Source organism: Amphiprion ocellaris, chromosome 22 (assembly GCF_022539595.1).
Source record: "Amphiprion ocellaris isolate individual 3 ecotype Okinawa chromosome 22, ASM2253959v1, whole genome shotgun sequence".
Taxonomy (NCBI): Eukaryota; Metazoa; Chordata; class Actinopteri; family Pomacentridae; genus Amphiprion; species Amphiprion ocellaris.
In genome coordinates, this window is record NC_072787.1 from 25,612,653 (window position 1) to 25,637,217 (window position 24,565).

Here is a 24,565-nt window from a genome sequence, read left to right on the forward strand (position 1 = left end):
CGAAGTGGCTCAAACACCACAGAGACTAAAAAATCCCCCCAAAATGAAACAAAAACAACAGCAAAAACATGCAAACTGACTATAAAGACACTAAAAATGACCACAAAGGCTCAAACCTTAAGGGACAATGAGACAAAAACAACAACAAAGAGATGCTAACAGACAATAAAGAGACTCAAAATGACCCCATAGCGACTCAAATAACTACAGAGGATCAAAAATGAAGAACCAATGAGATAAAAAAACAACTACAAAGAGACGCAAACGGACAAAAAAGAGACTTAAAATGATCCCAAAATGGCTCAAACAACCACAGAGACTCAAAAATCACAAAAAATGAAACAAAAATAACTACAGAAAGATACAAACTGACTATAAAGACAATAAAATGACCACAAACGCTCAAACCAGAAGAGACAATAAGACAAAAACAAAACTGACAAGAAAGAAACTCAAAATGACCATAAAGGGACCACAGAGGAGCAAAAATGAAGAAACAATGAGATAAAAACAATGACAAAGAGATGCAAACTGACTTCACAGAGCCTCAATATGACCATCAAGTGACTCAGCCAACCACAGAGGATCAGAAATGATTAACCAATGACATAAAAACAGATGCAAACTGACTATTAAGAGACTCAAAATAACCCCAAAGCAAGTCAGAATAACCACAGAATCTCAAAAATGATGAACCACTCAGACAAAAACAACCACAAATAGATGCAAAATGATGCTAAGCAGATACAAAATATCTGAGAGTTCTGCAGAATTTCACTGGAAGGAAGACAAAATGGCTACAAATGACAAAAGAGTCAGCCTTGGTGTCTTTCTCCTGCTGTATATGAGACGTTGGGGGGCCCATCTCCCCATAAAACACAAGTTCTGACATACAAGCAAAGACAAACCCCTGTCTCTCTCTAAGCCTGGCTGGAAGAACTGCTTTCTTGACTGTCCTGACAACAACTTATCACTGATGTAATTATGAAAACGCCATTAGGCAGCTGTGATACTGTAATCAAGGGAGATTAAAAAAAAAAAAAAAAGTCCCACTGTGGGGTGAGCAAAGTGCCCGAGCTTGCAGGTTCGATTCAGTGACTCCGCTGAGACAGGAAGTGCACCACCCACCACCTCTCTTTCCCTTTTCCCCTATCGAACAGATTCAAAGCTGCAGCGGGAGAGCAATCATTAGTAGCCATTGGTGCCAAAGACAGAGTGCATAATGGCGTTGTTGGGAGGCTCTGGGCCAATCGCGCACATTATACCCTCAACACTCAGGCTGCAGCTGTGCGAGAGGATCAGGAGGAGGAAATAGATTCCCAGAGCAAACAGAGGTAGCGGATTAGCTCTCTGATGACAACTGATCCTCCGTGTGCACAGTTCTCAGCCCAGAGAGGAGGGAAAAAATACTCCCCCGTAATGCCGATGTAATAATGTGACAGCATATGGCATTAAGCCGAAAGATAAAATCGATAAATAAAAGGAGAAATCCCATATAAAATGTCTCCCCATTCATTTCCGTCGAGACGGAATGATCGACGTGAAAGGAGAAAATCAAATCTGCCCGACGCGTCAACAATGAATGGCTGCATCCTGTCATTATCGGGGGAGAATTCGGCCCTGATGCTGCATCCTGTCGGTTTCATTTGGCCAATCAGAGGTCACCGTCTCGTCACCTCTCAGCGGTTTCATCAACAGGTCTTTCCAGCTCTTGGCCTTCACTAATTCTGCTGTTATCTATGTCTTATCTTTTCTTAAAGCTCCATCAGCTTCAAACAATGGGTCCTAGATGATTTCTCACTTTTCTGGCACAATTAGAACAGTTTTCTACATGAGAGATTTTTGTATTTGTGTTGTGTCATTGGTCTCCTCTCTGTTCTGACTTGGTAAAAAGGTGAAGCCTGCACCGACTGATCTTTAGAAATCAACATCTGACAATAGCTGTAGTGCCGTTTGCTCAAACAGCCACACCAGAGTAACTCAAATCTGATTAAAACCACAACTGCACAGTCCAGATGGAACAGATCAGATGAGTTTTTTTAGTGTTACACTCTTAAACAAAACAATATCCACCCACAATACATTCATTTTTTTTCTCCAAAAAACGTTTTAAAACCACTCACACGCTGGACCTACAGCATTTCAGTCAGGGTGGATTTACTGTTGTCCCTGAATCGGTGCAAACCTTCTTGATACTAGATTGCCTTTTGAGCAGATAACTACAGCCCACATGAGCAATTTCTAGTGTAGTAATACATGTCCTGTCTAATGTTTTCCATCTTAAACCGTCCACACCTTTCAGGCCTGTGGGTGATGCAGTTAAACACATCTGATGTAACCTATGGGCTCTAGACTTCCACATGTGCTCGTCTGTTTGGTCAAGCAGTGACATTTTACCTGCAAAAGTCTCAGTTTTGTGGTTTGTTAATCGTTGTAAAAACAGCAGAAATACTGTTGACTCATTTTTGAAAATCCTCATCCTTATATAAGCACATGAAGCAAGATTGCCATTGCTATAAGGTTATATTATTTACTTGATTTGCATTAATTTATATATCAGTGGAAATTTGAGTGAGTTTTCTGTTCCGCTTTCTATATCCAGTATGTTGTATAAACTGTATATAAATAAAAAAAATACTAGCTTATTTCCACATCATGTCTTGTCAGCTCTGAGTCACAACATTTACAGTGCATATAACAGTGAGTCAGTCTCAGCAAAAAGTGCCCAAAAGTATTAAAACATCCACAGAAACTTGTTAAGCCATCTGTATTACGTTGAATATGATCCAGCATTTTCTCCACCAACATGGGTTCACCTAACCATACAGTAGCTTCAGACAATTTTCTGTGTTTTTTAACAGATAATTGCTGGAAACATATGGAGAAGTGGGTGTCGGTGCCTGAATTGTTGGAGCTGTTGGCTTCAAAAAGGAAACTAGCGACAAATTTATCTGATACAGAAGCTTTTCTCAGCTTTTAAGTGAATGATGCAAAATCAATTAGAGACTTATTTGCCCTCAGAGTGACCTGAAATGACTCCAAAAAACCCCTTTCAATCTGTATCAGACACCCACGTCTCTCCAGAGGACGCTGACATTTGACGACAGAGCTTTGACATGGATGTGGAGAGCGTTTGATTGAAAAAATAACACAGCTATCTATACGCCCCAAGGTTCCAAAGAGATCAGGACAGGCGCCGCTGTTTACCAAGGCTCGGCTAATAATAATAATCCCTCTCACAATATTGTCCCCATCAAAACACCATGTTTGCTATTGTAAACTACACATTTTGGAGTGCCGTTCCACACCCCACAATGTGTTCTCTAACTTCTTACAGCTTGTCTAATTTTCATACGACAGAGGCCGGCGGAGCAGACAAATGTGCCATTAGTTTTGCAGAAAGAAAGAGGCCTTGTCATCTAAACCATTATAATATAAATATTTGATTACGACATAAAAGGTCTCTCTTGTAAGTTAGCCTGGCCATGCATACAAAGAGGGGGATTTAAGTGTGTGCAGTACACCACAGCAGGTCAAACACTTTTAGATCAGCACAAAAACCAATGTGTTCCTCGGCGTTCATTAAATATTAACAATGCTTTCGCTAAATCTTCTAATCTACACTGATTACCGCGGTGGAGATCCTTGAAAATCTGTGCTAGTGCTCGGGCGCCTAATGAGAGCAGAAGTGGGAAGCATTCATCAATATCTGATGTCCACAAATGCCTGAGAACATCGAGATCTCAGAAGAGCTCATCGTCATCGTGGCATGTTTAGAAAGAATCTCATTAGTGCTTAAAAAGGACACAGAACCAAATGGGTGTGGAGAACCTCAAAGATTACTTGATGCCTTGTAGCTGTCTGTTTATGCTCACATTAAACTTCACAACAACTAAAAGCAACAATATTTGGAGGAGATAATGAAGGACAAACTGATCATTATGAATAAATCTTGAAGCATCTTCATGGTTCGGTTTTGATCATGTATCTGTAGAACGCAATATGTTTTGATCTTAACAAAACTAATCGATCAATCAGTATATTCATTGATTCTAAAACTGATTGTTAAGCTGCTCCGCATGATTACCTTTTTGATCTATGAGCATCCAGATACGTGGTTTTCATAACCACTGGGGGCTTGTTAAAGATGAATTCCTGACTTTGTGTTGTTGCCTGTCATTATGATCCTGATTAATTAGCAACATTTCAGTTGCTTAGCCAAGAGAAATATCTCTATTTGCTTCTTTGTGTCACTGTAAATGGAACATTTTTGCACCAATACTGGAAGTTGAACAATTTCTAACCACTATTTGTCACTTTTTTTGGCACCTATTACACAAAAAATAATTATCTGAAGGTAGCTAATAATGATAATATGCATCAATAGTAGCCCCCTAAAGTTAAAATAGTCATACAGCTCCACTTTGTTGATGTTTGGTTTGATATTATGCCAATTTCAGTGAAACTCAGCACTTACTGAGCAAAACTTTTGCATCTAAAGAACCCCTTAACCCTTTGAACCCCAAAATCCACTGACAGGTTTGAAAGGTATGACATTTAAAAATAACAAGGTGATCGAGACAGAATTAATTAGCAACATTTTAATGAAATGTGAATAATTTCCGTTGTTAAATTTAGAAAAAAAGAGCTTGATTTGCTTCTTTATGTCACTGAAAATGGAACATTTTGCACCAATAGTGGAAGCATTTATCACATTTATCAGTTTTTGGCACCAAATGCACAAAAATGACTATTTGAAGGTAGCTAATAATGAAAATATCCATCAATTGTGGCCCCTAAGCTGCAATTGTGGCTATTTTCCCTTCAATTTCTTGCAATATCTGTTTGTTTTCCTATCATATTGGGTATAATGACCAAAAATACTTCCAAATTACAACCCAGACCGCAAAGCAACTTTATTAAAACGTAGAAAAATATCACAGATGTTCGCACAAACACTCATATCAGCTTTGAATAACTGCCCTCATCACCCGCAGTTTGTATAAAGACACAAAGCCAGACTCCCATTTGGCTGGAAACGCATCCAGACAAGATTCACGGCCTGAATGACTGCGGTGCTCCGCTTAAAGGTTGAAGGAGTTGCCCTCTAATAAATTTCTCTGCAGTGACCAGAGTCTCCTGCTCATGAATAATAAAGGGGTTGCACTGATCCTATTTTTCACTCAGACATCCGCCTCATCCAACATTTGACACTGCAATATCGCTCTCCAAAGAGCACCACGGCAGAATCCGTGTCTCAGACCTGCACGGCCGAGTCACATTCATGTTGGCTTTCATTATGGTGTCACTTACAAGGCTAAGTGATTGCAAATTCATTTACTTTGAGGAACTGAGGCTTCTTCTCGCCTGGCAGGTTTATAAAGTCATGGATGTGAGAACAGAGAGCCTTGTGATGAATGCACGGAGGAATGATTCCAAGCAGCATCATTTCTTCAGTAGTGGCTGAGGCCTTTATTTACTCCTCCTGCAGAGAAACCTGCGGCTTTTACTTTTAACACGCCGAGATGAAGTACATTTAATTACACTTTACCGCTGATGCTATTAGGAGGTAAAGAGGAACACGATACTTCCTTTTTTTTTCACTGTTTGTCAACTAGATGTCATCGCAAATGAGGTGACTGACCTCCCTCCTACTGTTATAGAATTCATACAGTTCCACTTTATTGCTGCTTGGTTTGAAATGAAGACAATTTCAGTGAAACTCAGCACCTCCGGAGCAAATCTTTCACATTAAGATCATGACTGCTTGGTCCCTGCTACACTTTTTAGGTGCAAGTATTGGTTTTGAATGAGTACTTTAACCCTCAGAACCCCAAAAAGTGCCACAGATTTTACAAAACACAAAGAAAAACACCAAAATCTCATCATTTAACTGAGCTACAAACTGTAAAAACAGAAAGAATTGTCGAATTTCCAACTTTCTGACGGTCCTTGAACTTTGTGGACCGTAGTCACAGATAATGGCACACTTTAGAGGATGTAATGAAATGAAAAAACGGTTTGTGGTGCACCAAGCATGAGCTGTGTGAGAGTGAAATCAATGTTCAGCTCTTAGGTTATCGCTTATTCATATATCAATCGTCTGCTAATGTTCTATTCATAATCAGTAGCTGACATGTTTAGTTATATTCAGAGAAACTCATTTCTTATGTTTGGAGTTGCACATTGACTGCTGCTTATAGTGATGTCCGTTCAAAAACAGCAGATAGAGTCAAAAATAGAGATATTGGGTCTTTTCACATTTAGGGGTGTCAAACACATGGCCCGTGGGCCAAAACCGGACCACCAGAGGGTCCAGTTCAGCCCCTGAGGCGACATTGTAAAGTGTAAAAATTACAGAGAAGACATGAACTGCAAATTGTAAAATTTGTAAAACTATAAATTTTAAAATAATTTCTAGACCATGACAAGTTGTTTTATCAAGCAAAATACTAGATTGCTCATTGTTCTTTTGTCATTTTATGTCTCATTTTTGTAATATTTTGTCTTGTTTTTGTTGTTTTGTTCATTTTTTTCGTCTGACTTTTGTCATTTGTCTCATGTTTTTGTCATTTTGTGTTTTTTGTCTTATTTTTGTAATTTTGTGTTTTGCTTTATTCATTGTTTTGTGTTTCGCTTTTGTTGTTTTGTGGGTTTTTTGTCTGGCTTGTGTTGTCGTTTTGTTTGTCACTTTTGTCATTTTTTGTCTCTTTTTAGTAATTTGTCCGTTTTTTTGTCGCTTTGTAACTTTTTGTCTAATTTTGTGTCTCTTTTTTGTTTTGTTTCGTGTCGTTCTGGTCATTTTGTGTCTCATTTTTGTAATATTTTGTCCTGTTTGTGATGTTAACATTATTCTGTATTAAATGACACCTGAAACTAGATATGAAGACCATAAACTCCTCAGAAAAATGTTTATTTCAGTAACAAATAAGTGAGAAGTGTGGTTATTTTCTCAGATTTCTATACAATCGCATTTATTTTGCTAACGGAGGAGTCGCCATCTGCTGGTTTAACATGCAGATTTAAGTTCACTTCTATGTTTGATTCACTTTTCAGACCAGGACATCCATCTTTTATATAAGTCTATTAATGTCGAACTCATTGGAATTCAGCTAAACTACAACTCAAGTGTTTTACTCTGGTTTTCTAAGGAACTGGTCTGTTTTCCTCAGCTGTGACTTGAATATCATTGACTGCATTCCACATTTTACTGCAACATTCTTCTGCATTAGAGCTTTATAACTACCATCAGTAAAATCAGTTTTGGTACAAGTATTTTAAGAGCAGCAGGGATTGATTCCAGACATTTACATTGTTAAAGAAAAAAAAAGACAGACAGATTCCAACAGTGCAGCCGAGAGTAAAGCTTTAAAAGGTCTGCCTCCTCATTATAGCTCCATCAATACCCGCAGACAAAGTCATATGGGTTTCCTTATCTGACCATATTCTGAGAGTGAGGTTGAATATACAATGTGTATAAATACTGCATGAAGCTATAAAGCACCTGGTCTAAGTGGGTCATAAATTACATGTACACATTAATTCTCAGACCAATATCAGCTGAGTTATGGCCCCTCTAGCTCCAAGCAGGAAAAAGGGGACAACAACATCCTGCAAGCCGCTATAGCTAAAACATGATGGATGTGTGAGCCGTGAGGGTGGTAAAGTAGTTTTATACAGTAATGTTTGGAAGCTAAACACCAAGAAGACTGCATTAAATCACAGCGAGGCGCAGATAAAAGAGAGTATGCGGTGCAGATAAATGTACACTTCCAGTCAAAAGTTTGGAAACATTTTTATTTTCATGACTATTTACATTGTAGGTTCTCACTAAATGATTCTCAATGAATGAACACAGATGGAATTATGCAGCAAACAAAAAAGTGTGAAAGAAGCCAAAATGTGTTTTATATTTTAGACTCTTCAAAGTAGCCACCCTTTGCTTTGATTACTGCTTTGCACACTCTTGTTATTCTCTCCATGAGCTTCATGAGGTAGAACCTGAAATGGTTTTCACTTCACAGCTGTGCCTTGTCAAGGTTCATTTGTGGAATTTCTTGTCTTCTTAATGGGGTTGGGACCATCAGTTGTGTTGTTCAGAAGTCAGGTTGGTCCACAGCTGACAGCCCTATTTGACAACTGTTAGAATCCATGTTGTGGCAAGAACCAATCAGCTACGTAAAGAGCAACAACAGTCCATCATTACTTTAAGAACTGAAGGTCAGTCAGTCTGGAAAATTGCAGAACTTTGAATGTATCCCCAAGTGCAGTTACACATGAGGATCACCCCAGGAAAAGAAGACCAAGAGTCTCCTCTGCTGCTGAGGAGAAATTCATCCAAGTCTCCAGCCTCAGAAATGGAAAGTTAACAGCAGCTCAGATTAGAGCCCAGATAAATGTCACACAGAGTTCTAGCAGCAGACACATCTCTACATCAACTGTTCAGAGGAGACTGAACCAATCAGGCCTTTATGGTCAAATAGCTGATAAGAAACCACTACTAAGGAAAAGCAACAAGCAGAAGAGATTAGTTTGGGTCCAGAAACACCAGGAATGGACATTAGACCAGTGGAGATCTGGGCTTTGGTCTGATGAGTCCAAATTTGAGATCTTTGGTTCCACCTGCCGTGTCTTTGTGAGACCAGAAAAGGTGATGGATGGTCACTACATGTATGGTTCCCACCATGAAGCATGAAGGAGGAGGTGTGATGGTGTGGGGGTGCTTTGTTGGTGATGCTGTTGGGGATTTATTCCAAACTGAAGGAACACTGAACCAGCATGGCTCTACCACAGCATCCTGCAGCAACATGACATCTCATCCAGTTTAGCTGAACCATCATTTATTGTTCAACAGGACAATGACCCCAAACACACCTCCAGGCTGTGGAAGGACTATCTGACCAAAGAGATGATGGAGATGACCTGGTCTCCACAGTCACCTGACCTAAACCCAATCCAGATGGTTTGGGATGAGATGGATGCAGAGTGAAGGCAAAAGGGCCAACAAGTGCTCAGCATATCTGGGAACTCCTTCAAGACTGCTGGAAAACCATTTCAGGTGACGACCTCATGAAGCTCATGGAGAAAATGCCAAGAGTGTGGAAAGCAGTGATCAAAGCAAAGAATCTAAAATATAAAACGTTTTGACTTATTTCACACTTTTTTGTTTGCTACACAATTCCACATGTTCTTCTGTCTTCAGTGAGAATCTATAATGTAAATAGTCATGAAAATAAAGAAAAAAACATGAAATCAGAAGTTGTGTCCAAACTTTTCACTGGTAGTGTACAGATTGATAATTCCATTCTCAATTGGAGCTGCATTGGTAAAATAATTCAGAAATAGAGCTATGAATACAAAATAATGTCAGTTTTCAAGTTCGGGAAACTAGAATAAATCGTATTTTTTTGCTTAATTAATAAGTTAACAGGCTTGAAAGCAGCACTTTAGCAATTTCACATGCCAGAGAGTGTTTTAACAAAGAATTCCCACAATCAAAGCAGCACGGACCGCGATTTACCGAGGATCAAGCTCATCGTGATGTGTAAACTGATTATTGTGTGTAAAATCTCTGAAGTGCCTCATTAAATGACAACTCAATTTTCCAATTAAACAGCTGCTAATTTTCTGCTGTTTGACTGTTTAATTAATTGTAGCAGGAGCGTTATTCATCTGAAGTTAGCTTTATGAAGGTACTGATGATACTCGAATGTCTTTTTTTTTCATCGTCTTGCACAAAGGGGGAAACCAGTGACACACTGGAATGGTATTAGCCACAGATTCCCCACAGTCAGACACACAATGCCTTCCTGTCAGCATCAGTGCTTCCAACAAAAGATGGAGAATCGTGAAGAAGGAGAGCCAGAGAAGTAAAGAGTGTCGGGAGGCATTGATGAATGAGGAAAAATGTATTGTTCCTGTTTTATGAAGTGATGAAAAAAGACAAGACAAAGTACAAGGTGGACTGCTCAGCACTCGGCTACAGTCGAATTACAGAGAGCGTCCATGCATAAAACACATACATCTGGGGAGAAATACGCTGAAAAACAAGTAGGAATTGTAAATCAGTGCATCTCGGATCATCTACAGAACACAATGTCTATCTGAAAGGTTATTAGTCGCTTGTCTCTGATAAAAAAAAAAAAAAACAAGCTCCAAAAATGCACTACAAAAAACCCTATTTGTTTTTAATCATTCAGAATTTAACAGTTTGCTATTATCTTACAGATAATTCCTTGTAAAATAAATAATACATTAAAAAAGGATTTGTTTACATGTGAACCCTAGAAAATAACACTTGACTAAAATTGTAAATTGTATTTAAATATGGTAAATTATATAGTTATTTTGCAGATATTTACTATTATTTTAAAAAAAGTCATGTGCATTAAGATTTTGTTTTAATGTAAAATATCTCTTTAAACTTTTTTGTTACAGCGTTTCCCTCTTTTGTTAATTTACACGTTGACTGTAAAATAAATAAAATAAAGTAGGCCAAAATTGTACTTAAGTACACACAACGATCGGCACAAATAGTTATTTGTATGACCATACAATTGCACTGTTTAACTACATTTAAAAGCTATAAGTATCAACATTTTACATATGTGTCTCTATACTCTTATTATCACTGTATTTTCATAGTTTTTACTGATATTTGCCATTTTCTGAAAGAAAAATCTTGTAAATTAAGATTTTTTTTTTTAAAAAGTACTTTATAATATCTAGTAAAAAAAAATCAATATAAAGTATTAATTTACATTTATTTGTTGACTGTAAAATAAATAAAATAGGCAAAAATTATACATAAATGCATACAACAATCAGCACAAATAGCTATTCGTTCATTTATGTGTGACCATAAAATTGCACTGTTCAATTATATTTAAAAGCTATAAATATTGTCATTTCACAAATTGTTTTCATTGTTTTCTTTTTTAAAGTTATTTTTTTGGCCTTTTTCGGCTTTTATTCAAAAGGTGCAGTGAGAGAGAGACAGGAAATGGGAGAAGAGTTGGGGGAAGACATGCAGCAAAGGGCCGTGAGCAGGAATCAAACCCGGGTCGCTGCGTTGGGGACCAGCCCTGTACATGGGTCACCTGCTTAACCCACTGAGCTATACAGGCACCTGTTTTCATTGTTTTCACAGTTTTTAGAGATTTGCCATTTTCTGAAAGAAAAATCATGCAAATCACGAATTTAAAAAAAATTTAAGCATCTTTGTAAACTTTTATGTTACAGATTTCCCTCTTTTGTTTTATGTTATATCTAGTAAAATATCAGAAAAAAAGTATTAATTTACATGTAGACTGCAAAATTGTACATAAATACACATAATGATCAGCACAAAGTGTATTTAAAAGCTATGAATAGCAACATTTTACATATATCTTCTCTTATTTTCACTGTATTTTCAGTTTTTACAGGTATTTACCATTATCTGAAGGAAAAATCGTGTACATTAAGAATTAAAAGCTGGTATTTATTTTTTAACTCTAGTTTTACAGATATTTCCTTTACTATCTAGTAAAATATCAGAATTTAATATCAGAATTAATTTCCATATTGATTGTAATTTAAAAAAAAATAACAGAAAAGGAAATACAGAACAAAATTGAACATAATGTCCACATGATGCAAAATCTATATTTTTACAAATAGCAATATGTTCTTTCACAATGTGCGACCATCTGTTAAATAATGGTGTTTAACTGTATTTAAATGAACAACAAATAAAAATATTATAGAGACATCTGGCCTTTCTTTCAGAGTTTTTACAACTTACTATTCCATTAAAAAAAAAAAAACATTTTCTCTGGCACCTTTTGCCACCAGATATTTACTCTTTAGTTAAAGAAGTTCTTCTTTTTTTAACAAAATATTTAATACAATGCAAGTCAAAGTGTGCTTTAGTCAGTAGAGATGTGGTTTTGGCAGACAGCCCCAGCATTCTGACCTCTAGCCGTGCTGTGATTTCTAATACATTTTACATCCGCTGGCTACGAGACGACCACATCACCAAAAATGAGCTGACCAGTCGTTTGTAAGAGACCGAGAATAGGTGTCAGATCTGAATTAACTGACTTACAGAACAGGTTGGTTTCTCTACAAGCCCAAAACAAGAAGTCATTCAGCTTACAGTACACTCTCTAAACTCATCATTCAGCAAGTTTGGAGTGGACTTTTTGAACTCTGGAGCCTTTTTCCTGCAGTAGTTCAGTTCATCAGGGGAGGTCGGAATAATGCCAAGGGAACTCAAACATAACTACAACCTCAAATTCAGCTTGTTTCTCTTCCAAGGCAACTGAGGCTTCTAAGGGGGAAAGAACATAATCACAAATCGAATATAAAGCAGTAAACAGCCTCAAAAAAGTGGAGAAATAAATGTTGACTTTTAATATGCAACAAGGACTGTGCTTGAAAGTGCTGCATAGCAAAGTACCCCAAGGACAAATTCTGATTATGCAAAATTCCTTTAAGCCTACAAATAAAATAACACCACAGTCTTAATGACGTGCAGCCAAATCTGTTCAATACAGAAGCTTTTCAGGAGCCCAGGTTGGTTTAGTTAAGACCAAAAGATTTTTAAGAGCAACTAAAACACATTCTTACCAGGAGTATCCATCGGAGGTTATAACATAAATATCAAAGGTTACGCAGATAACACAGTGCTGATATCGAACGATGAAGAGAACTTGCAAACCATAGTAGCTGTAAGTAATACAGAGAGGACTTGGTCTGTCTTTAAACAAAAAGAAAACAGAAGTAATGCTAATTTCAAAGAAAAATATCATCCCAACCTGCAACATAGAATTAGACCAAGAAATACTGAAGCAGGTGTGAAACAGATATCAGATGTAGAGTAGCAATGGCAAGAACAGCATTTATGAAAATGAAAAATAGACTGACAAATAAGAAAATAGCAATTAGCAGTTACATTCTACCCGTTCAAATGTCAAACAAAATCACGGCAGCAGAGATGTGGTTTTACAGATGCATGCTATGTCCATCTTATACGGCCAGAATAAGCAATGAAGATGTTTTAAAATTACTAAACACAAATTATAAGCTATTGAACAAAATTAGGAAACTGCAAGCAACATTTTTTGGACACATCAAAAGGAAAGAGAACCTGGAATAAATTATCACAACTGGAAAAATGAATGGGAAGAGAAGCCGAGGCAGACGGAGAATAAAAATGATGGACAGACTGACATCATGGCTACACATGGAACGATCAACAGTCACAATTCAGAAAGCAAAAGATCGGATTAGATGGAGGGAAATGATCGCCTATGCTGAATGGCATGGCACTTGATTGATTGATTGAAAATACATTTGCATAAAATGTGCTTTTCAAAGATTCTTCAAAAGAATCCAGCTCTTGATTGACACAGATTCGCTGCCGAGGCCTGAACACGTGACCTTCTTGTTAGGACAAAGTGCCTCTGATCACACAACCACCCCACGGCTCAACACAGATCCTGCATCAGCACTTGTTCTTCCGTCATGAGCCGACATCTTCAAGGCTACAGAAATAATGACAGTGGGGCTCAGAAATCAGGATGCATTGGGCAAATGAAGCCTTCTGTTTTATTTTCCTCAGGACGACTTCAGAGAGAAACCACTGCAAACTGCAGATGTAAACAGAATTGCTTATGAGTGGCTCGATGCAACGACGGGGAAAACCTGCTTCAAACTTCTGTGAAGTGACCCTGGGATGACTCGCATATTGCCTGAGAAACAGATTGTCTATAGGATACAATGTATGAGCTGAATTGCCTCCAACTGGTAACAGCAGAAGCAGTGGGTGGGTGAGAAAAAAAAACGCTCTGAGGGATGAAGTGCAGAAAACTCGACTGACCCTGAAATGACTTGTATCTCACACACTGACTTTATGTGCTGCCAAAGACGACGAAAACACTTCCTGGACGCGAGGTTCCTTGTCTGAATTCATGCTGACGTGTCATAAACTGTGAAATTACAAACACCTTGGGATACAACACTCACTGCATTAATCACCGCGGTGCTAATCGCTGATTACTACAGCGCCCAGATCTGAAGAGAGTGACAGTGGGAGAGGAATGTGCCATGATAAGAAAACAATGTTTTGGTGGAAAGGCTGAGATAACGGCTGGTTGCTTCCATTAAAGCAAATCTGGAGGGAGTGTGAGCATTGCAGACAGTTTGAAGCCTTAACCATTTATGTCCTGCTATGTTCAATCTTTATTACAAATATGGATTTTCACATCTTTCAGCAATTTTGCAGGTAGGACCTTGGAGTGTAATTATCAACAACACTGTGACTGCACTCAATTCACTGACACAAAACACCCATGAATTAAAAACATCAAAATAAAAGGAACAGAAAAAAAAGAATGCTAGAGATGAAAAACTTAGCTCAGAACTGATATTTGTAATGTAAAAAGATTTTTAAAAACATTCCTAAAAAGAAATACACTGGAAATGATACATAAAGTTCTTTTTTTGTTTGATTCGTTCCCTCCCTTATGCATTAACTCTATTCATTTTCAACTTCCAAACATGGTACAAGTGAGCAAAACAAGAGTATGTGAACTTAGATCAATCATAAAAACCAAGTGGCAACACAATGCCTGGATGCATCCATCACTCTAGAAAATGCACTTCAATAATCTCGGGTTTCCTCGCGTTGCCTCCAGGACTTTAGCCAAATCTCAATGGACCAAAACCACATGTGTACTTTAATGTTTAGAGCCAAAAACGAGAACAATAGATAGTCAGACTCCACTATCTGTGCATAGAGGTTTTATTTTTTCACATGTTTCTGCGTCGTTGAGCCCTTGAAAATGAAATTCTTTTAGTTTAGATGAAAGGACAAGTATGTTGTGAGCCAAGAATTTTTGGAGAAAATTCTTCTGCAGGTGGCGAGGAGGTTGTGAGGGTATACATCCCTTTCACATGATAAAAAAACAACCTCTTCAAATTTGGAAATTGCAGGAACGTCAACTCTGCACATCTAAAAGGCACTAAAGGGGTCTGAGGCAGAGTGCAGAGCCTGCTGTCCTGATTGACACTCAACAGAGTGGAGTCAAGTGAGGTGGACCACTACATAGTGCAAATCAAATACTGGAGAGTAAAGGTCGACAGTGTGAGATGGGGAGAGTTTAGCTTCCGTGCACGATGAGTGATAGAGATTAAAGTGAAGGCAAAGCTCCTGGGTAATGGAAGACGGTGAGACTGATGCAGGCTGGGAGGCAAAGAAAGCAAACCGAGGGAGGTGATGAGGATCGCTCCTGATTAAAATCCAGATCTCTGCGCAGTCGAGTTGCCTAAACCACATGTATCTGTATGCAGCGCTCGACTCTGAGCAGAATAAGTCTGTCTTTTACCCTTTTAAAGCCATCGTCCTGGGGGAATGCAATATTGACTGGCTCCAGCGGGTGCTCCAAACACCCTCTGTAGCATTTCGGTCCTGCGTCCAGACAGCATCGAGTTTCATTACGTTCTCGCCCCTCCTGGGATAACCTTTAAAGAAACGGACTAACTTTGAGGCTGGCTTCTCTCTGCTGCGGTTCGCTTGATCTGGGGGATACTTTTTCTTTTCAAAAGGGAACCAGAAGTTGGTCTTTTTACAGGCTCATTAGACTGATTTGCTGGGAGCGATAAGGACAAGTCTTTATCAGCGAGCTGGGATGGCTCTCCAGACAACAGTAAAGCTTTTTAAGGGGTCTTTAGAGATATCTAAGGAACATATACTGCGGTGATCTCTCTTTGAAAGACCAGTAACCTGTCCTTCCCCTCTAAAATGATACAAAAGAGATGAAGATGTAAACCAAGGGCGCACATGTATCTTTTTTAATCTTATACAAAGAGGCAGCATGCATAATTCCAGCCTTCTGATAGTCTTCAATTGTTCAAAAGGCTTCTGCTGGAGATGTGGCGCTACAATCGATCTCAAAAAGCTCTTTAACGGTGATGCACTTTATATTCTCTAACAGGCAACATGTTCTTCTCGCTGCATACTGAATATGTTTCTCACACACAAAGACTCACATGCACCGGCAAAAAGCTCCATCACTTAAAATCAGACTCACCCTCCAGAATTTCTTGGCCGTGTCCACCCTGGAGGGTTTCCTGTGAAGGCCCAGCGGCGACCCCATGGGATGTTTGAACATCATTTTTGAAGCAGCCCGTGGCAACTAGTTAGCCTCTCGTCGCCACTCACCGTACCGGGGATCGTTACAGCTGCTCCTCTCATGAGCCACTGTTGGCTTTGACAGCCCACCAGCCCTTTTCCATTTATGAAACAGCTGCCACACCCAGAGCCATTACACTGTGTACTTCCCAGCAACTGCATGCAAAGAAAAAAAAAAAAAAACCTCCAGTCCCTCTGTCTCCAAACCCCGCTGCACGGTCCGCACATTAACGGGCCCTAATGGAGGGTGGAGACAGTCACAGGGGCGATTAGCTTTCACTCTCTGCTCGGAGGCAACCCATGCCAGGAGAATCCTCGTAAACAGCAGCATAACTTACTTAAATATAGCGACGCTTATCAAAGTAACAATACGATTAGAGGGCTTCATCTAATGAACAAGAGGAGTTTGGAGATACAGATGCAGAGAGAGCGTGAAGGGGGTGACAGGCAGTAATTCAACACCTCTGTATGAGATGCCACTGAGGGAACAATCAGTGCTAAACTGTTCATTCAACCATTTGAGCTGCAGCATGGCGGGGTGCACCGACAGGTGAGCAGCTGACTTGAGTTGCAGCCGGGAGTACACACGAATCAGCCACAACATTAAAACCACCTGATTAATGTTGTGGAGGTCCCCCTCATGCTACAAACGCAGCTCTCAGGAGGATGGACACTGGAAATCTAGGGGTGTCTTGTGGTGTCTGGAACCAGGAAGTTAGCAGCAGATCATTGACTGTACAGCTTCCATGGTTTGGTTGTGCTCCTTGAGCCATTCCTGAGCAGTTTTAGTAGTATTTCTTGTAGTATTGTCCTGCTGGAGGAGGCTGCTGCTGCAAGAATGTTCAGGTGGATGCTATGTGTCCAAGTAAAATCACTATGATTACCAGAATCCAAGGTTTCTCATTAGAACTTTGCATTATTACAGAATGATCAATGTTATTTCCTTCACTTGAGGCATTTTAATGTTGTGGTTAAACAGTGTGGTTGGGTGACCTGCAGTGTCTGGAACCAGGAAGTTAGCAGCAGGGTTGTAGGGTGCAGCATTGGTGGATTATACTGGTTGCAGTACATCTTGCAGATGCTCAATCAGATTGAGATCTGGGAAGTTTACAGGCCTAAACCTTGGGGGCGGGGGATACCTTGGAATCTTTGTCATTGCCTCTTGAGCTGTTCCTAGGTAGTTTTTGCAGTGTGGCAGGTAGCATTGTCCTGCTGGGGGAGGATGCAACAATGTGGGTGGATGCTCATTATCAAAATAAAACCAAAGTAAAGCAAGGATCCAGGGTCTTTCATAAGAACTCTGCATTATAACAACCCAATCAGTGTTATTTCCTTCACCTCAGTGATTTTAATGTTGTGTTTAAGTGGTAAAGGTGTGTGCAGAATGCCAACAGTGAAAGTGTACAGCTGTGCAAGGTGGGATGAAGCATGTTTTCTTTCTGTATTTGGCTTGTAAGAAGCTTATACCTTCAATCATTGCAGCAGCTGCTTACTCTTGCTCTTACATAACATAAAAATATACATAAAAGTCATGTGCAAATTACCCATATCTGGTCTCTGGACGATTAATTAAGCACATATACATTTGCACAAACTCCAGACAAAAACTATCAGCTTATTAGTACCACAACAACAAACAATGGATAAAATCAACAATCAGTTCACCATTAAACTGTGTTTCTGTCTCCCTCGTCTCTGTCCACATGCAGCAGCTGTGATTAATCTCCACAGAAGCCTAATAATAACAATTCCAGCCTTGTCAGGAACTAATCTCTCACAATGGCAGGGCCAATAAAATGTGATGAATCTCCTTTTGATGTCCATCGCAGACATCATTAAATTGCTTGTGTGCTGTAAGAGGTGAGGCTCTTCACTTTTTCTCTGGGCTGAGGTGCTTTAGCAGGAAACCGCTGCACACCTGTATTAAGTGATGACGCAGATATTGTGTTATTTGTACGAGAGCGTGGGCCCGAGCACAACTGCAGTGTTTGCCCACTCGGGAGCAACTTGATAGTAGGCAATAATAAAAATCCCACGCATTCACTCAGAGCAATCTGATTTGCATCACCTGCCCACACGCGCTCAAAACGTTTAAAACAATATCAGTTATCATTAAAGCCTAAGCTGACAATTTTGGAGAGCCCACGCATCAATAACGTATTTGTTGATGTGCTAACGCTGCAGATTCTGATTAGAATTTTCGCATTCTAATGAGGGACACTTCTGGCCCGTGAGGCTAATCGTGACAGCAATGACACGTGCTTTAATCAGATTGCAATAATTACAAAAACCTTTAAACTAAAGTAAACACATGCACACATACTGCATCTTGTCTATTATGCAAACACAGTCTAGAAGTATAGACATATGCTTATTGGCTTATGCCTGTGACAAAGTCTCTTAAAATGATTCCACTAAACAACTTGTGCAAGATGTGCTCTGTGCAGCTCAGCAGAATTCACTGAATGCAAAACAGAGCATTAGGAAGAAATATCAAGCTTTTTCCAAAACACCGTCTGTAATTCATAATAACCTCTGTGCTAAATTGACTCAGTCAGGATTACAACCTGAAATCCGAAGCTTCACAAACTTCTGCTTACCGAGGAAGCCGAACTGTTGCAACAGCTGGGATTAGTGTGCAACCGAACGCCACCCACACAGACGAGCAGTCTTATAGGGTTTACTGAACGCCTTTATGTGTGCATATGGTTCAAAATGCTGACTGGCTTCTTAACACACACGGGGTAAAAGAGGATAACATAGACCAGTTGTTTCACCTTCAGTGAGACCTTAAAGCGAGGCGATGTAACTTCTGCTCAGCCACTCTGACCACAATTATAGCATAATGGCTCATTGAAATTGCCTTCATTCTCTCAAGCGAGCTGCTTTAAGGACGCCACCATGTATATCTTTGACATTCGAAAATGCAGCGTAATAGCCAGAGCAAGTAAGGAAGCACCATTAAGCCATCTAAGAGACTCAGTACTGTCAGATGCAGAAAGCTGCGGTAAGTTAGTTACCACAATCAACTGGAAATAGCAGGTCAAGTAAGGATGAAGCAGTAAAAACTGAAATGAAGAAGTGTGCACAAACCTTCAAAAGTTTGGGGTCACTCAGAAATGTTCTTATTCTTGAAAGAAAAGTAGTTTTTTTCAGTGAAGATAAAATTAAATGAATCAGAAATACAATCTAGACATCGTTAATGTGGAAAATGACTGTTCTAGCTGGAAAAATATTGAGGCCCATTTCCAGCAACCATCACTCCTGTGTTCTAATGCTACATTGTGTTAGTTAATGGTGGTGAAAGGCTCACTGATGATTAGAAAACCCTTGTGCAGTTATGTTAGCACATGGATAAAAATGTGACTTTTCATGGAAAACATGAAATTACCTGGGTGACCCCAATTTCTGAATGGTAGTGTATATTTTATTGCTCTTGATTTAAGGTTCTCTCACTTCTGCATTTCTGAAAAAATTGTTTTGGAACTTTACAGCCAATGCAGTCAAAAAGTGTAGCTACTCTAGAAGAAAAAAGAGAAGAGATATGATCTAAAGAAAAAAAAATCACAAAACTAAAGCCATAATGTTTACAGCAACTGAAGGAACAAATGGAAGCAGATACTGTATGTCTTCTTCTTCTTCCTCCAACCCCGAGTACACCTTCAGCACATCGTTACTTAGACCAAACGCTGCCCCCGCAACAGAAGACGCTCTCTATCTTCCTTATGTTGACGTATAGGACGTTACAGTATTTATCAGTGGTGTGTACAACTCAGACTTTGTCCAACCACTGTTGCAGCCTCATCCAAGGCCTTCACCGGTCAGCGCGGAGGCTGACAAACAGTGACAGGTAAACCGTGCAGGCCGCATTCTGCAGCTGCTATATGGCTGACAGACCCTGAAATGGATTACTAATGGATCAGATGGAGCCAAAAAGACAAACTGCCACATGGGGGGAACGCTTGGGAGGCCGCTACCTGTCTGTTTGACAAGAAGGAGAGAGAAAGGGAGGAGGAGAGGGCGGGCAGGAATAAAGATGGGAGTTTAGTGAGAGAGAGGAAGAAAGAGGCAGGGAGGGGAGAGCGAGCAACAGGGAGGAGGGGAAATGAATAGGAAGCCATGAGAAAGTGGCACTTTTCAAAGACTCCGAGGCACTTTGCAGGAACGGTCCGGTGAGCACCGAGCTTGGTAGCCCTCGGGGAGAAAAATCCACTGGGATGGAGAAGAGCCGGACAGCGTTTTACCTTCCATTCTGACAGATAAGACAGACAGCAAGCGCGGATGGAAAAAGTGTCTCTATTTCCTGTCGGATCAAAGGTGATAAGGGAACCGTGCCCACAAGGCCAAACATGAAAACAAAGAGCTCTGTTAGCAGGCTTCACATGTGCCTCCCTGTGTGTTTCACGCCGCGCTGCTTTGTAAATTGTGCTGACGCAAGCCAAACGTCCGTCACATGGGAGCGTCAGCAGCGCAGTGATCTAACTCCTGCACACTGCACAAAGCTCATTTACAAATCCTCATCCCCCCGACGCCCCCGGTGCCACACAGCCGGGATGCTATAGCCAGTTAATAACCGTCTCATCTGCAGGCCTCAAACTCTCCCTGGCAAAGGATTTAAAGGCAATATCATACCACTAAATTGACCTTTGCAGAGCACTACTCCTTTAAGCGCAAGAGAATAGCATCTCTTATCTCCCTGATGTTACTCATTTGGCTACATCATCTCCTTTACATGCTCTGCATTAATGCCAACCATTACCAAAAGCACACCATAAATTTCTACAGACAGGAATCGCTGGCAGGAATTGCATACAATTTACAATGCTGTGAAAATTTATTACCGCCCTCTTTATTGTCATAATTATGTTGTTGTTTTGTGGTAATACAATTTCCAGAAGAAGCCATTTCTGCCAAATGTCCTTGCCGGTGCATTCAAGGACAATCCAACATTTAAAATCTGAGAGTTGGCCGCTAAAGAAAAATTGTGACCAGCGTTTGTGCTCGCTGCTGTCAGAAAATGTAACCCTGAAGAGCAATAACCACACAAGGACAAAGAGAAAAGAATAGTTTACATTGAATCATTTCTAGTTTTTTAAAAGATAGTTTGGCTGCCAACTTGAAATCATCTGGAAAGGCAGGAAATCCAAAACTGGCAACAAATGTTATCATTACAGAATTAAACCGGCATATTTAACGTTGAAAGCAAAACAGACGGCAGATATCTCTATCCCCTTTCTTTACAGAGTGCTCAAAGGGTATTTTTTAAAGAAAACATGCAAATAGTTTTGAGAATTTTTGAGAACAAATTCTCAAAAATTGTTCTTTTATGTGTTACTTTGCAGCACATTGCTTTGTACTTTCTCATATTCAGATTTTTTTTTTTTTGAGAAACAGTCAGAAATCTTAATACTTGTCTGGTTAAATTTTCTTTATGGTGAGTAAGGTCCAACCAAAACAGGATTTTTTTTTTTTTTTTTTTTTGTCAATGTCATTTTTAGGACGAAAAAATTCCAATACATTGATGTTCTTTCCATATATATTTCCAGATACAGACATATTAAAGGTCTCAATTACTCAGTAATCACAGACAGCATTCAGGGAAAAAAATACTGTCATTGCCTTTCCACAAATAAATAAACCGAGCAATGCTTTCATTCCATGTTGTGCAAGAGTTCTGGTAATGAATCTACATCAAATTAAGAATTAGATTAAGGTTCTTGTTTATCTGAATTCAGTGCATTTACTGCAGACATGTATGTACGCTATCGTTCAAAAGTTTGGGGTCACTTGGAAATGTCCTTATTTTTTAAAAAAATTTGTCCAATGAAGATAACATTAAATTAATCACAATAACAGTCTACACAATGGTGATGTGGTAAATGACTGTTCTAGCTGGAAACAGCTAATTTTTCATGGAATATCTCCATAGAGATACAGAGGAACATTTCCAGCAACCATCACTCCTGTGTTCTAATGCTACATTGTGTTAGCTAATGGTGTTGAAAGACTAATTGATTATTAGAAAACCCTTGTGCAGTTATGTTAGCACATGAATAAAAGGGGGAGTTTTCATGGAAAACATGGAATCGTCTGGGTGAACCCAAACTTTTGAACAGTAATGTGTATACAGCTGAACCCAAAACGACTCACTTGCTGAACTTCCACTTAATGAACAACACTACAGTGTACAGTGTCACATCAATTCTTGCTGCCCACTACATATTTAGGTCAAGCGATTCGGTATCTGTACACAACATGCATATGCATAACACATGCCTGTGCTCAGGGCAAAGTCATTTTGTTTGTGGGTATGTTGCCATGACTTGTGATCATCAATAATAAAAAAAAATGCTGCATTTAAAAAAAATAAAATAAATAAATAAATAATGGTGCATTTCTGTCATATGGGGGAATAAACAGCCTTGGTGGAGTACTGCGCTCTCTGAGTGCTTTTCTTGCATTTAAATAGTGATAATATTCAATTAACTGTGCAAAATTAGTTGGAGTTATATTGCAGATGGAATACGGTGGCGTCATTGGTTTTTTTTTTTCTGCAATGAATTTCACAAAGCATCTTACCATTAAAAAAACGCTGCTACTTGACTCCGCATCAGCTATGACGGATACTCTGCTACATGTGCTGCAGACAGTACTAAGAGTATGTAAATACTTGGAGTCTGAGCTGCTCTGCTGGACAAACTATATCTAAATTGCCCCAAGCACCATTTTTCAGCACTTTATTCTGAGAGAAAACATTAAAGTTTTCATGCTGCACTTATATGCACTGGTCCTGACATCGTCTGTGAAGGGTCAATATCCACCGACTGATAACTGGATTGGTTTCTAATGGTGGAGGCAGTGAAGAAAACAGGACTAAAATACAAAAATGAAGGTATAGATGTCTGCAGTGTAAATAATCCCAGACGGCAGAGAGCATACACTTATCACAGGAAGCAAGTCGGACTAGAAAGCTGTCAGATGGCTGTGATAAAATACAAATCTACATTTTTATTGTGTGCTGCTTTGAATTACAGGAGTCCCTCTGTTTCTTTATACACACAGTCCATGAACCTGTATCACAAGCTATCTTCTTCTGCTCCTCACTCCTTTCACAAACAGCGTCCGGGAGCCCTTTCCTGGAAAATGAATTCATTTCACAACACCGTCGACTATTCCGTCAAATTACTTTCTATTTCTATTGTTCAAATAAACTTTTTTTTCCTTCTCTCTCTCTCTCTCTCTTCTTCCCAGGTAGCTCCGCTCTAAGCACATACATCTACACAGCCGCAGAAAGAAAAGCAATATTCTCAGTTGAAAATAAAAACCAACATCTTTTTTTTTTCTCCTTCCCTTCCGTTCCCTTCGGTTCATATCTGAGAGCAATTCTTCACAGGAGTACAGGGAGGTGCATTTATCGCGAGCCAAGTCATGGCCTCGCAATGTCCCGTAATGGCGGTATGGATTCAAAACAAATAAAAAGAGCTGAGGTCATTTGTTACAGACTGTGAGTCATAATGTGTGTCCTTGCTGTCTACATGCCATGTGTGTGTGTGTGTGTGTGTGTGTGTGTGTGTGTGTGTGTGTGTGTGTGTGTGCAGACATGAGCTGAATCCAAGAAGCTGTGTGAAACGGCGAGGAACAGATGTTCTCTGTATGGTCTGAGAGGAGCAGAGAGCTTGTCATGAAGTTCTTCTATTAATAGCTGTTCAAAGGCAGAGAACATCCACAGAGATGAAACATAGGAGGAAAAATCTATATTTGATAAGAGGCCATATACGATCTTGACAGATGATGGGGGCAAATGTGTAAATAATACGACATCATGGTGTGTGTGAGACCCTCGACTGGTTGCATTTGATGAAGTGATTTTCTTCATTCTTACTTTATCACTTCAGCGGCTGCTCTGCTGCAAAATTACACACTGACACTATGGATGAAACCAGTTGTACTGACATGATGTATGTACAGTACCATTATAAAGTTTGGGGTCATTTAGAAATGTCCTTGTTTTGAAAGAAAAGTATTTTGTTTTCAATGAAGATGACATTAAATTAATCAGAAATGCACAAATTAGGTTACCAACCTCCCTCCTACTGTTACAGTACTCATACAGTTCCATTTTATTGCTGCTTGGTTTGAAATTAGGACAATTTCAGTGAAACTCAGCACTTTCTGAGCAAATCTCTCACATTTTCTGGATTCATATAGTGTTGCTTTTAAATAAGTACTTTAACCCTCAAAACCCCAAAAAGTGCCACAGGTTTAAAAAATACAAATAAGAAAACAGCCAAAATGACACCACATATCTCAGCAACAAACATAAATACAGAAAGAATCGTCTTATTGTAAACATTTTGACGGTTCTTGAACTATTCACCTGTGACTTGT

General features: G+C 39.4%; 1 protein-coding gene across 5 annotated transcripts in view; it reads right to left on the reverse strand.

The window, feature by feature from the left end:
* Nucleotides 1–24,565, reverse strand: part of LOC111565276 (dipeptidyl aminopeptidase-like protein 6) — a 315,168-nt gene that overhangs the window by 173,895 nt on the left and 116,708 nt on the right. The window contains exon 1 of one of the 5 annotated variants that reach the window (XM_055007117.1): nucleotides 16,077–16,252. The exons of the other annotated variants lie outside the window; for them this stretch is intronic. Coding sequence (XP_054863092.1) covers nucleotides 16,077–16,160 — 84 coding nt within the window. The 5' untranslated portion in view covers nucleotides 16,161–16,252. Of the gene's footprint in view, nucleotides 1–16,076; nucleotides 16,253–24,565 lie in introns of those variants that run through there. 5 annotated transcript variants of the gene reach the window in all.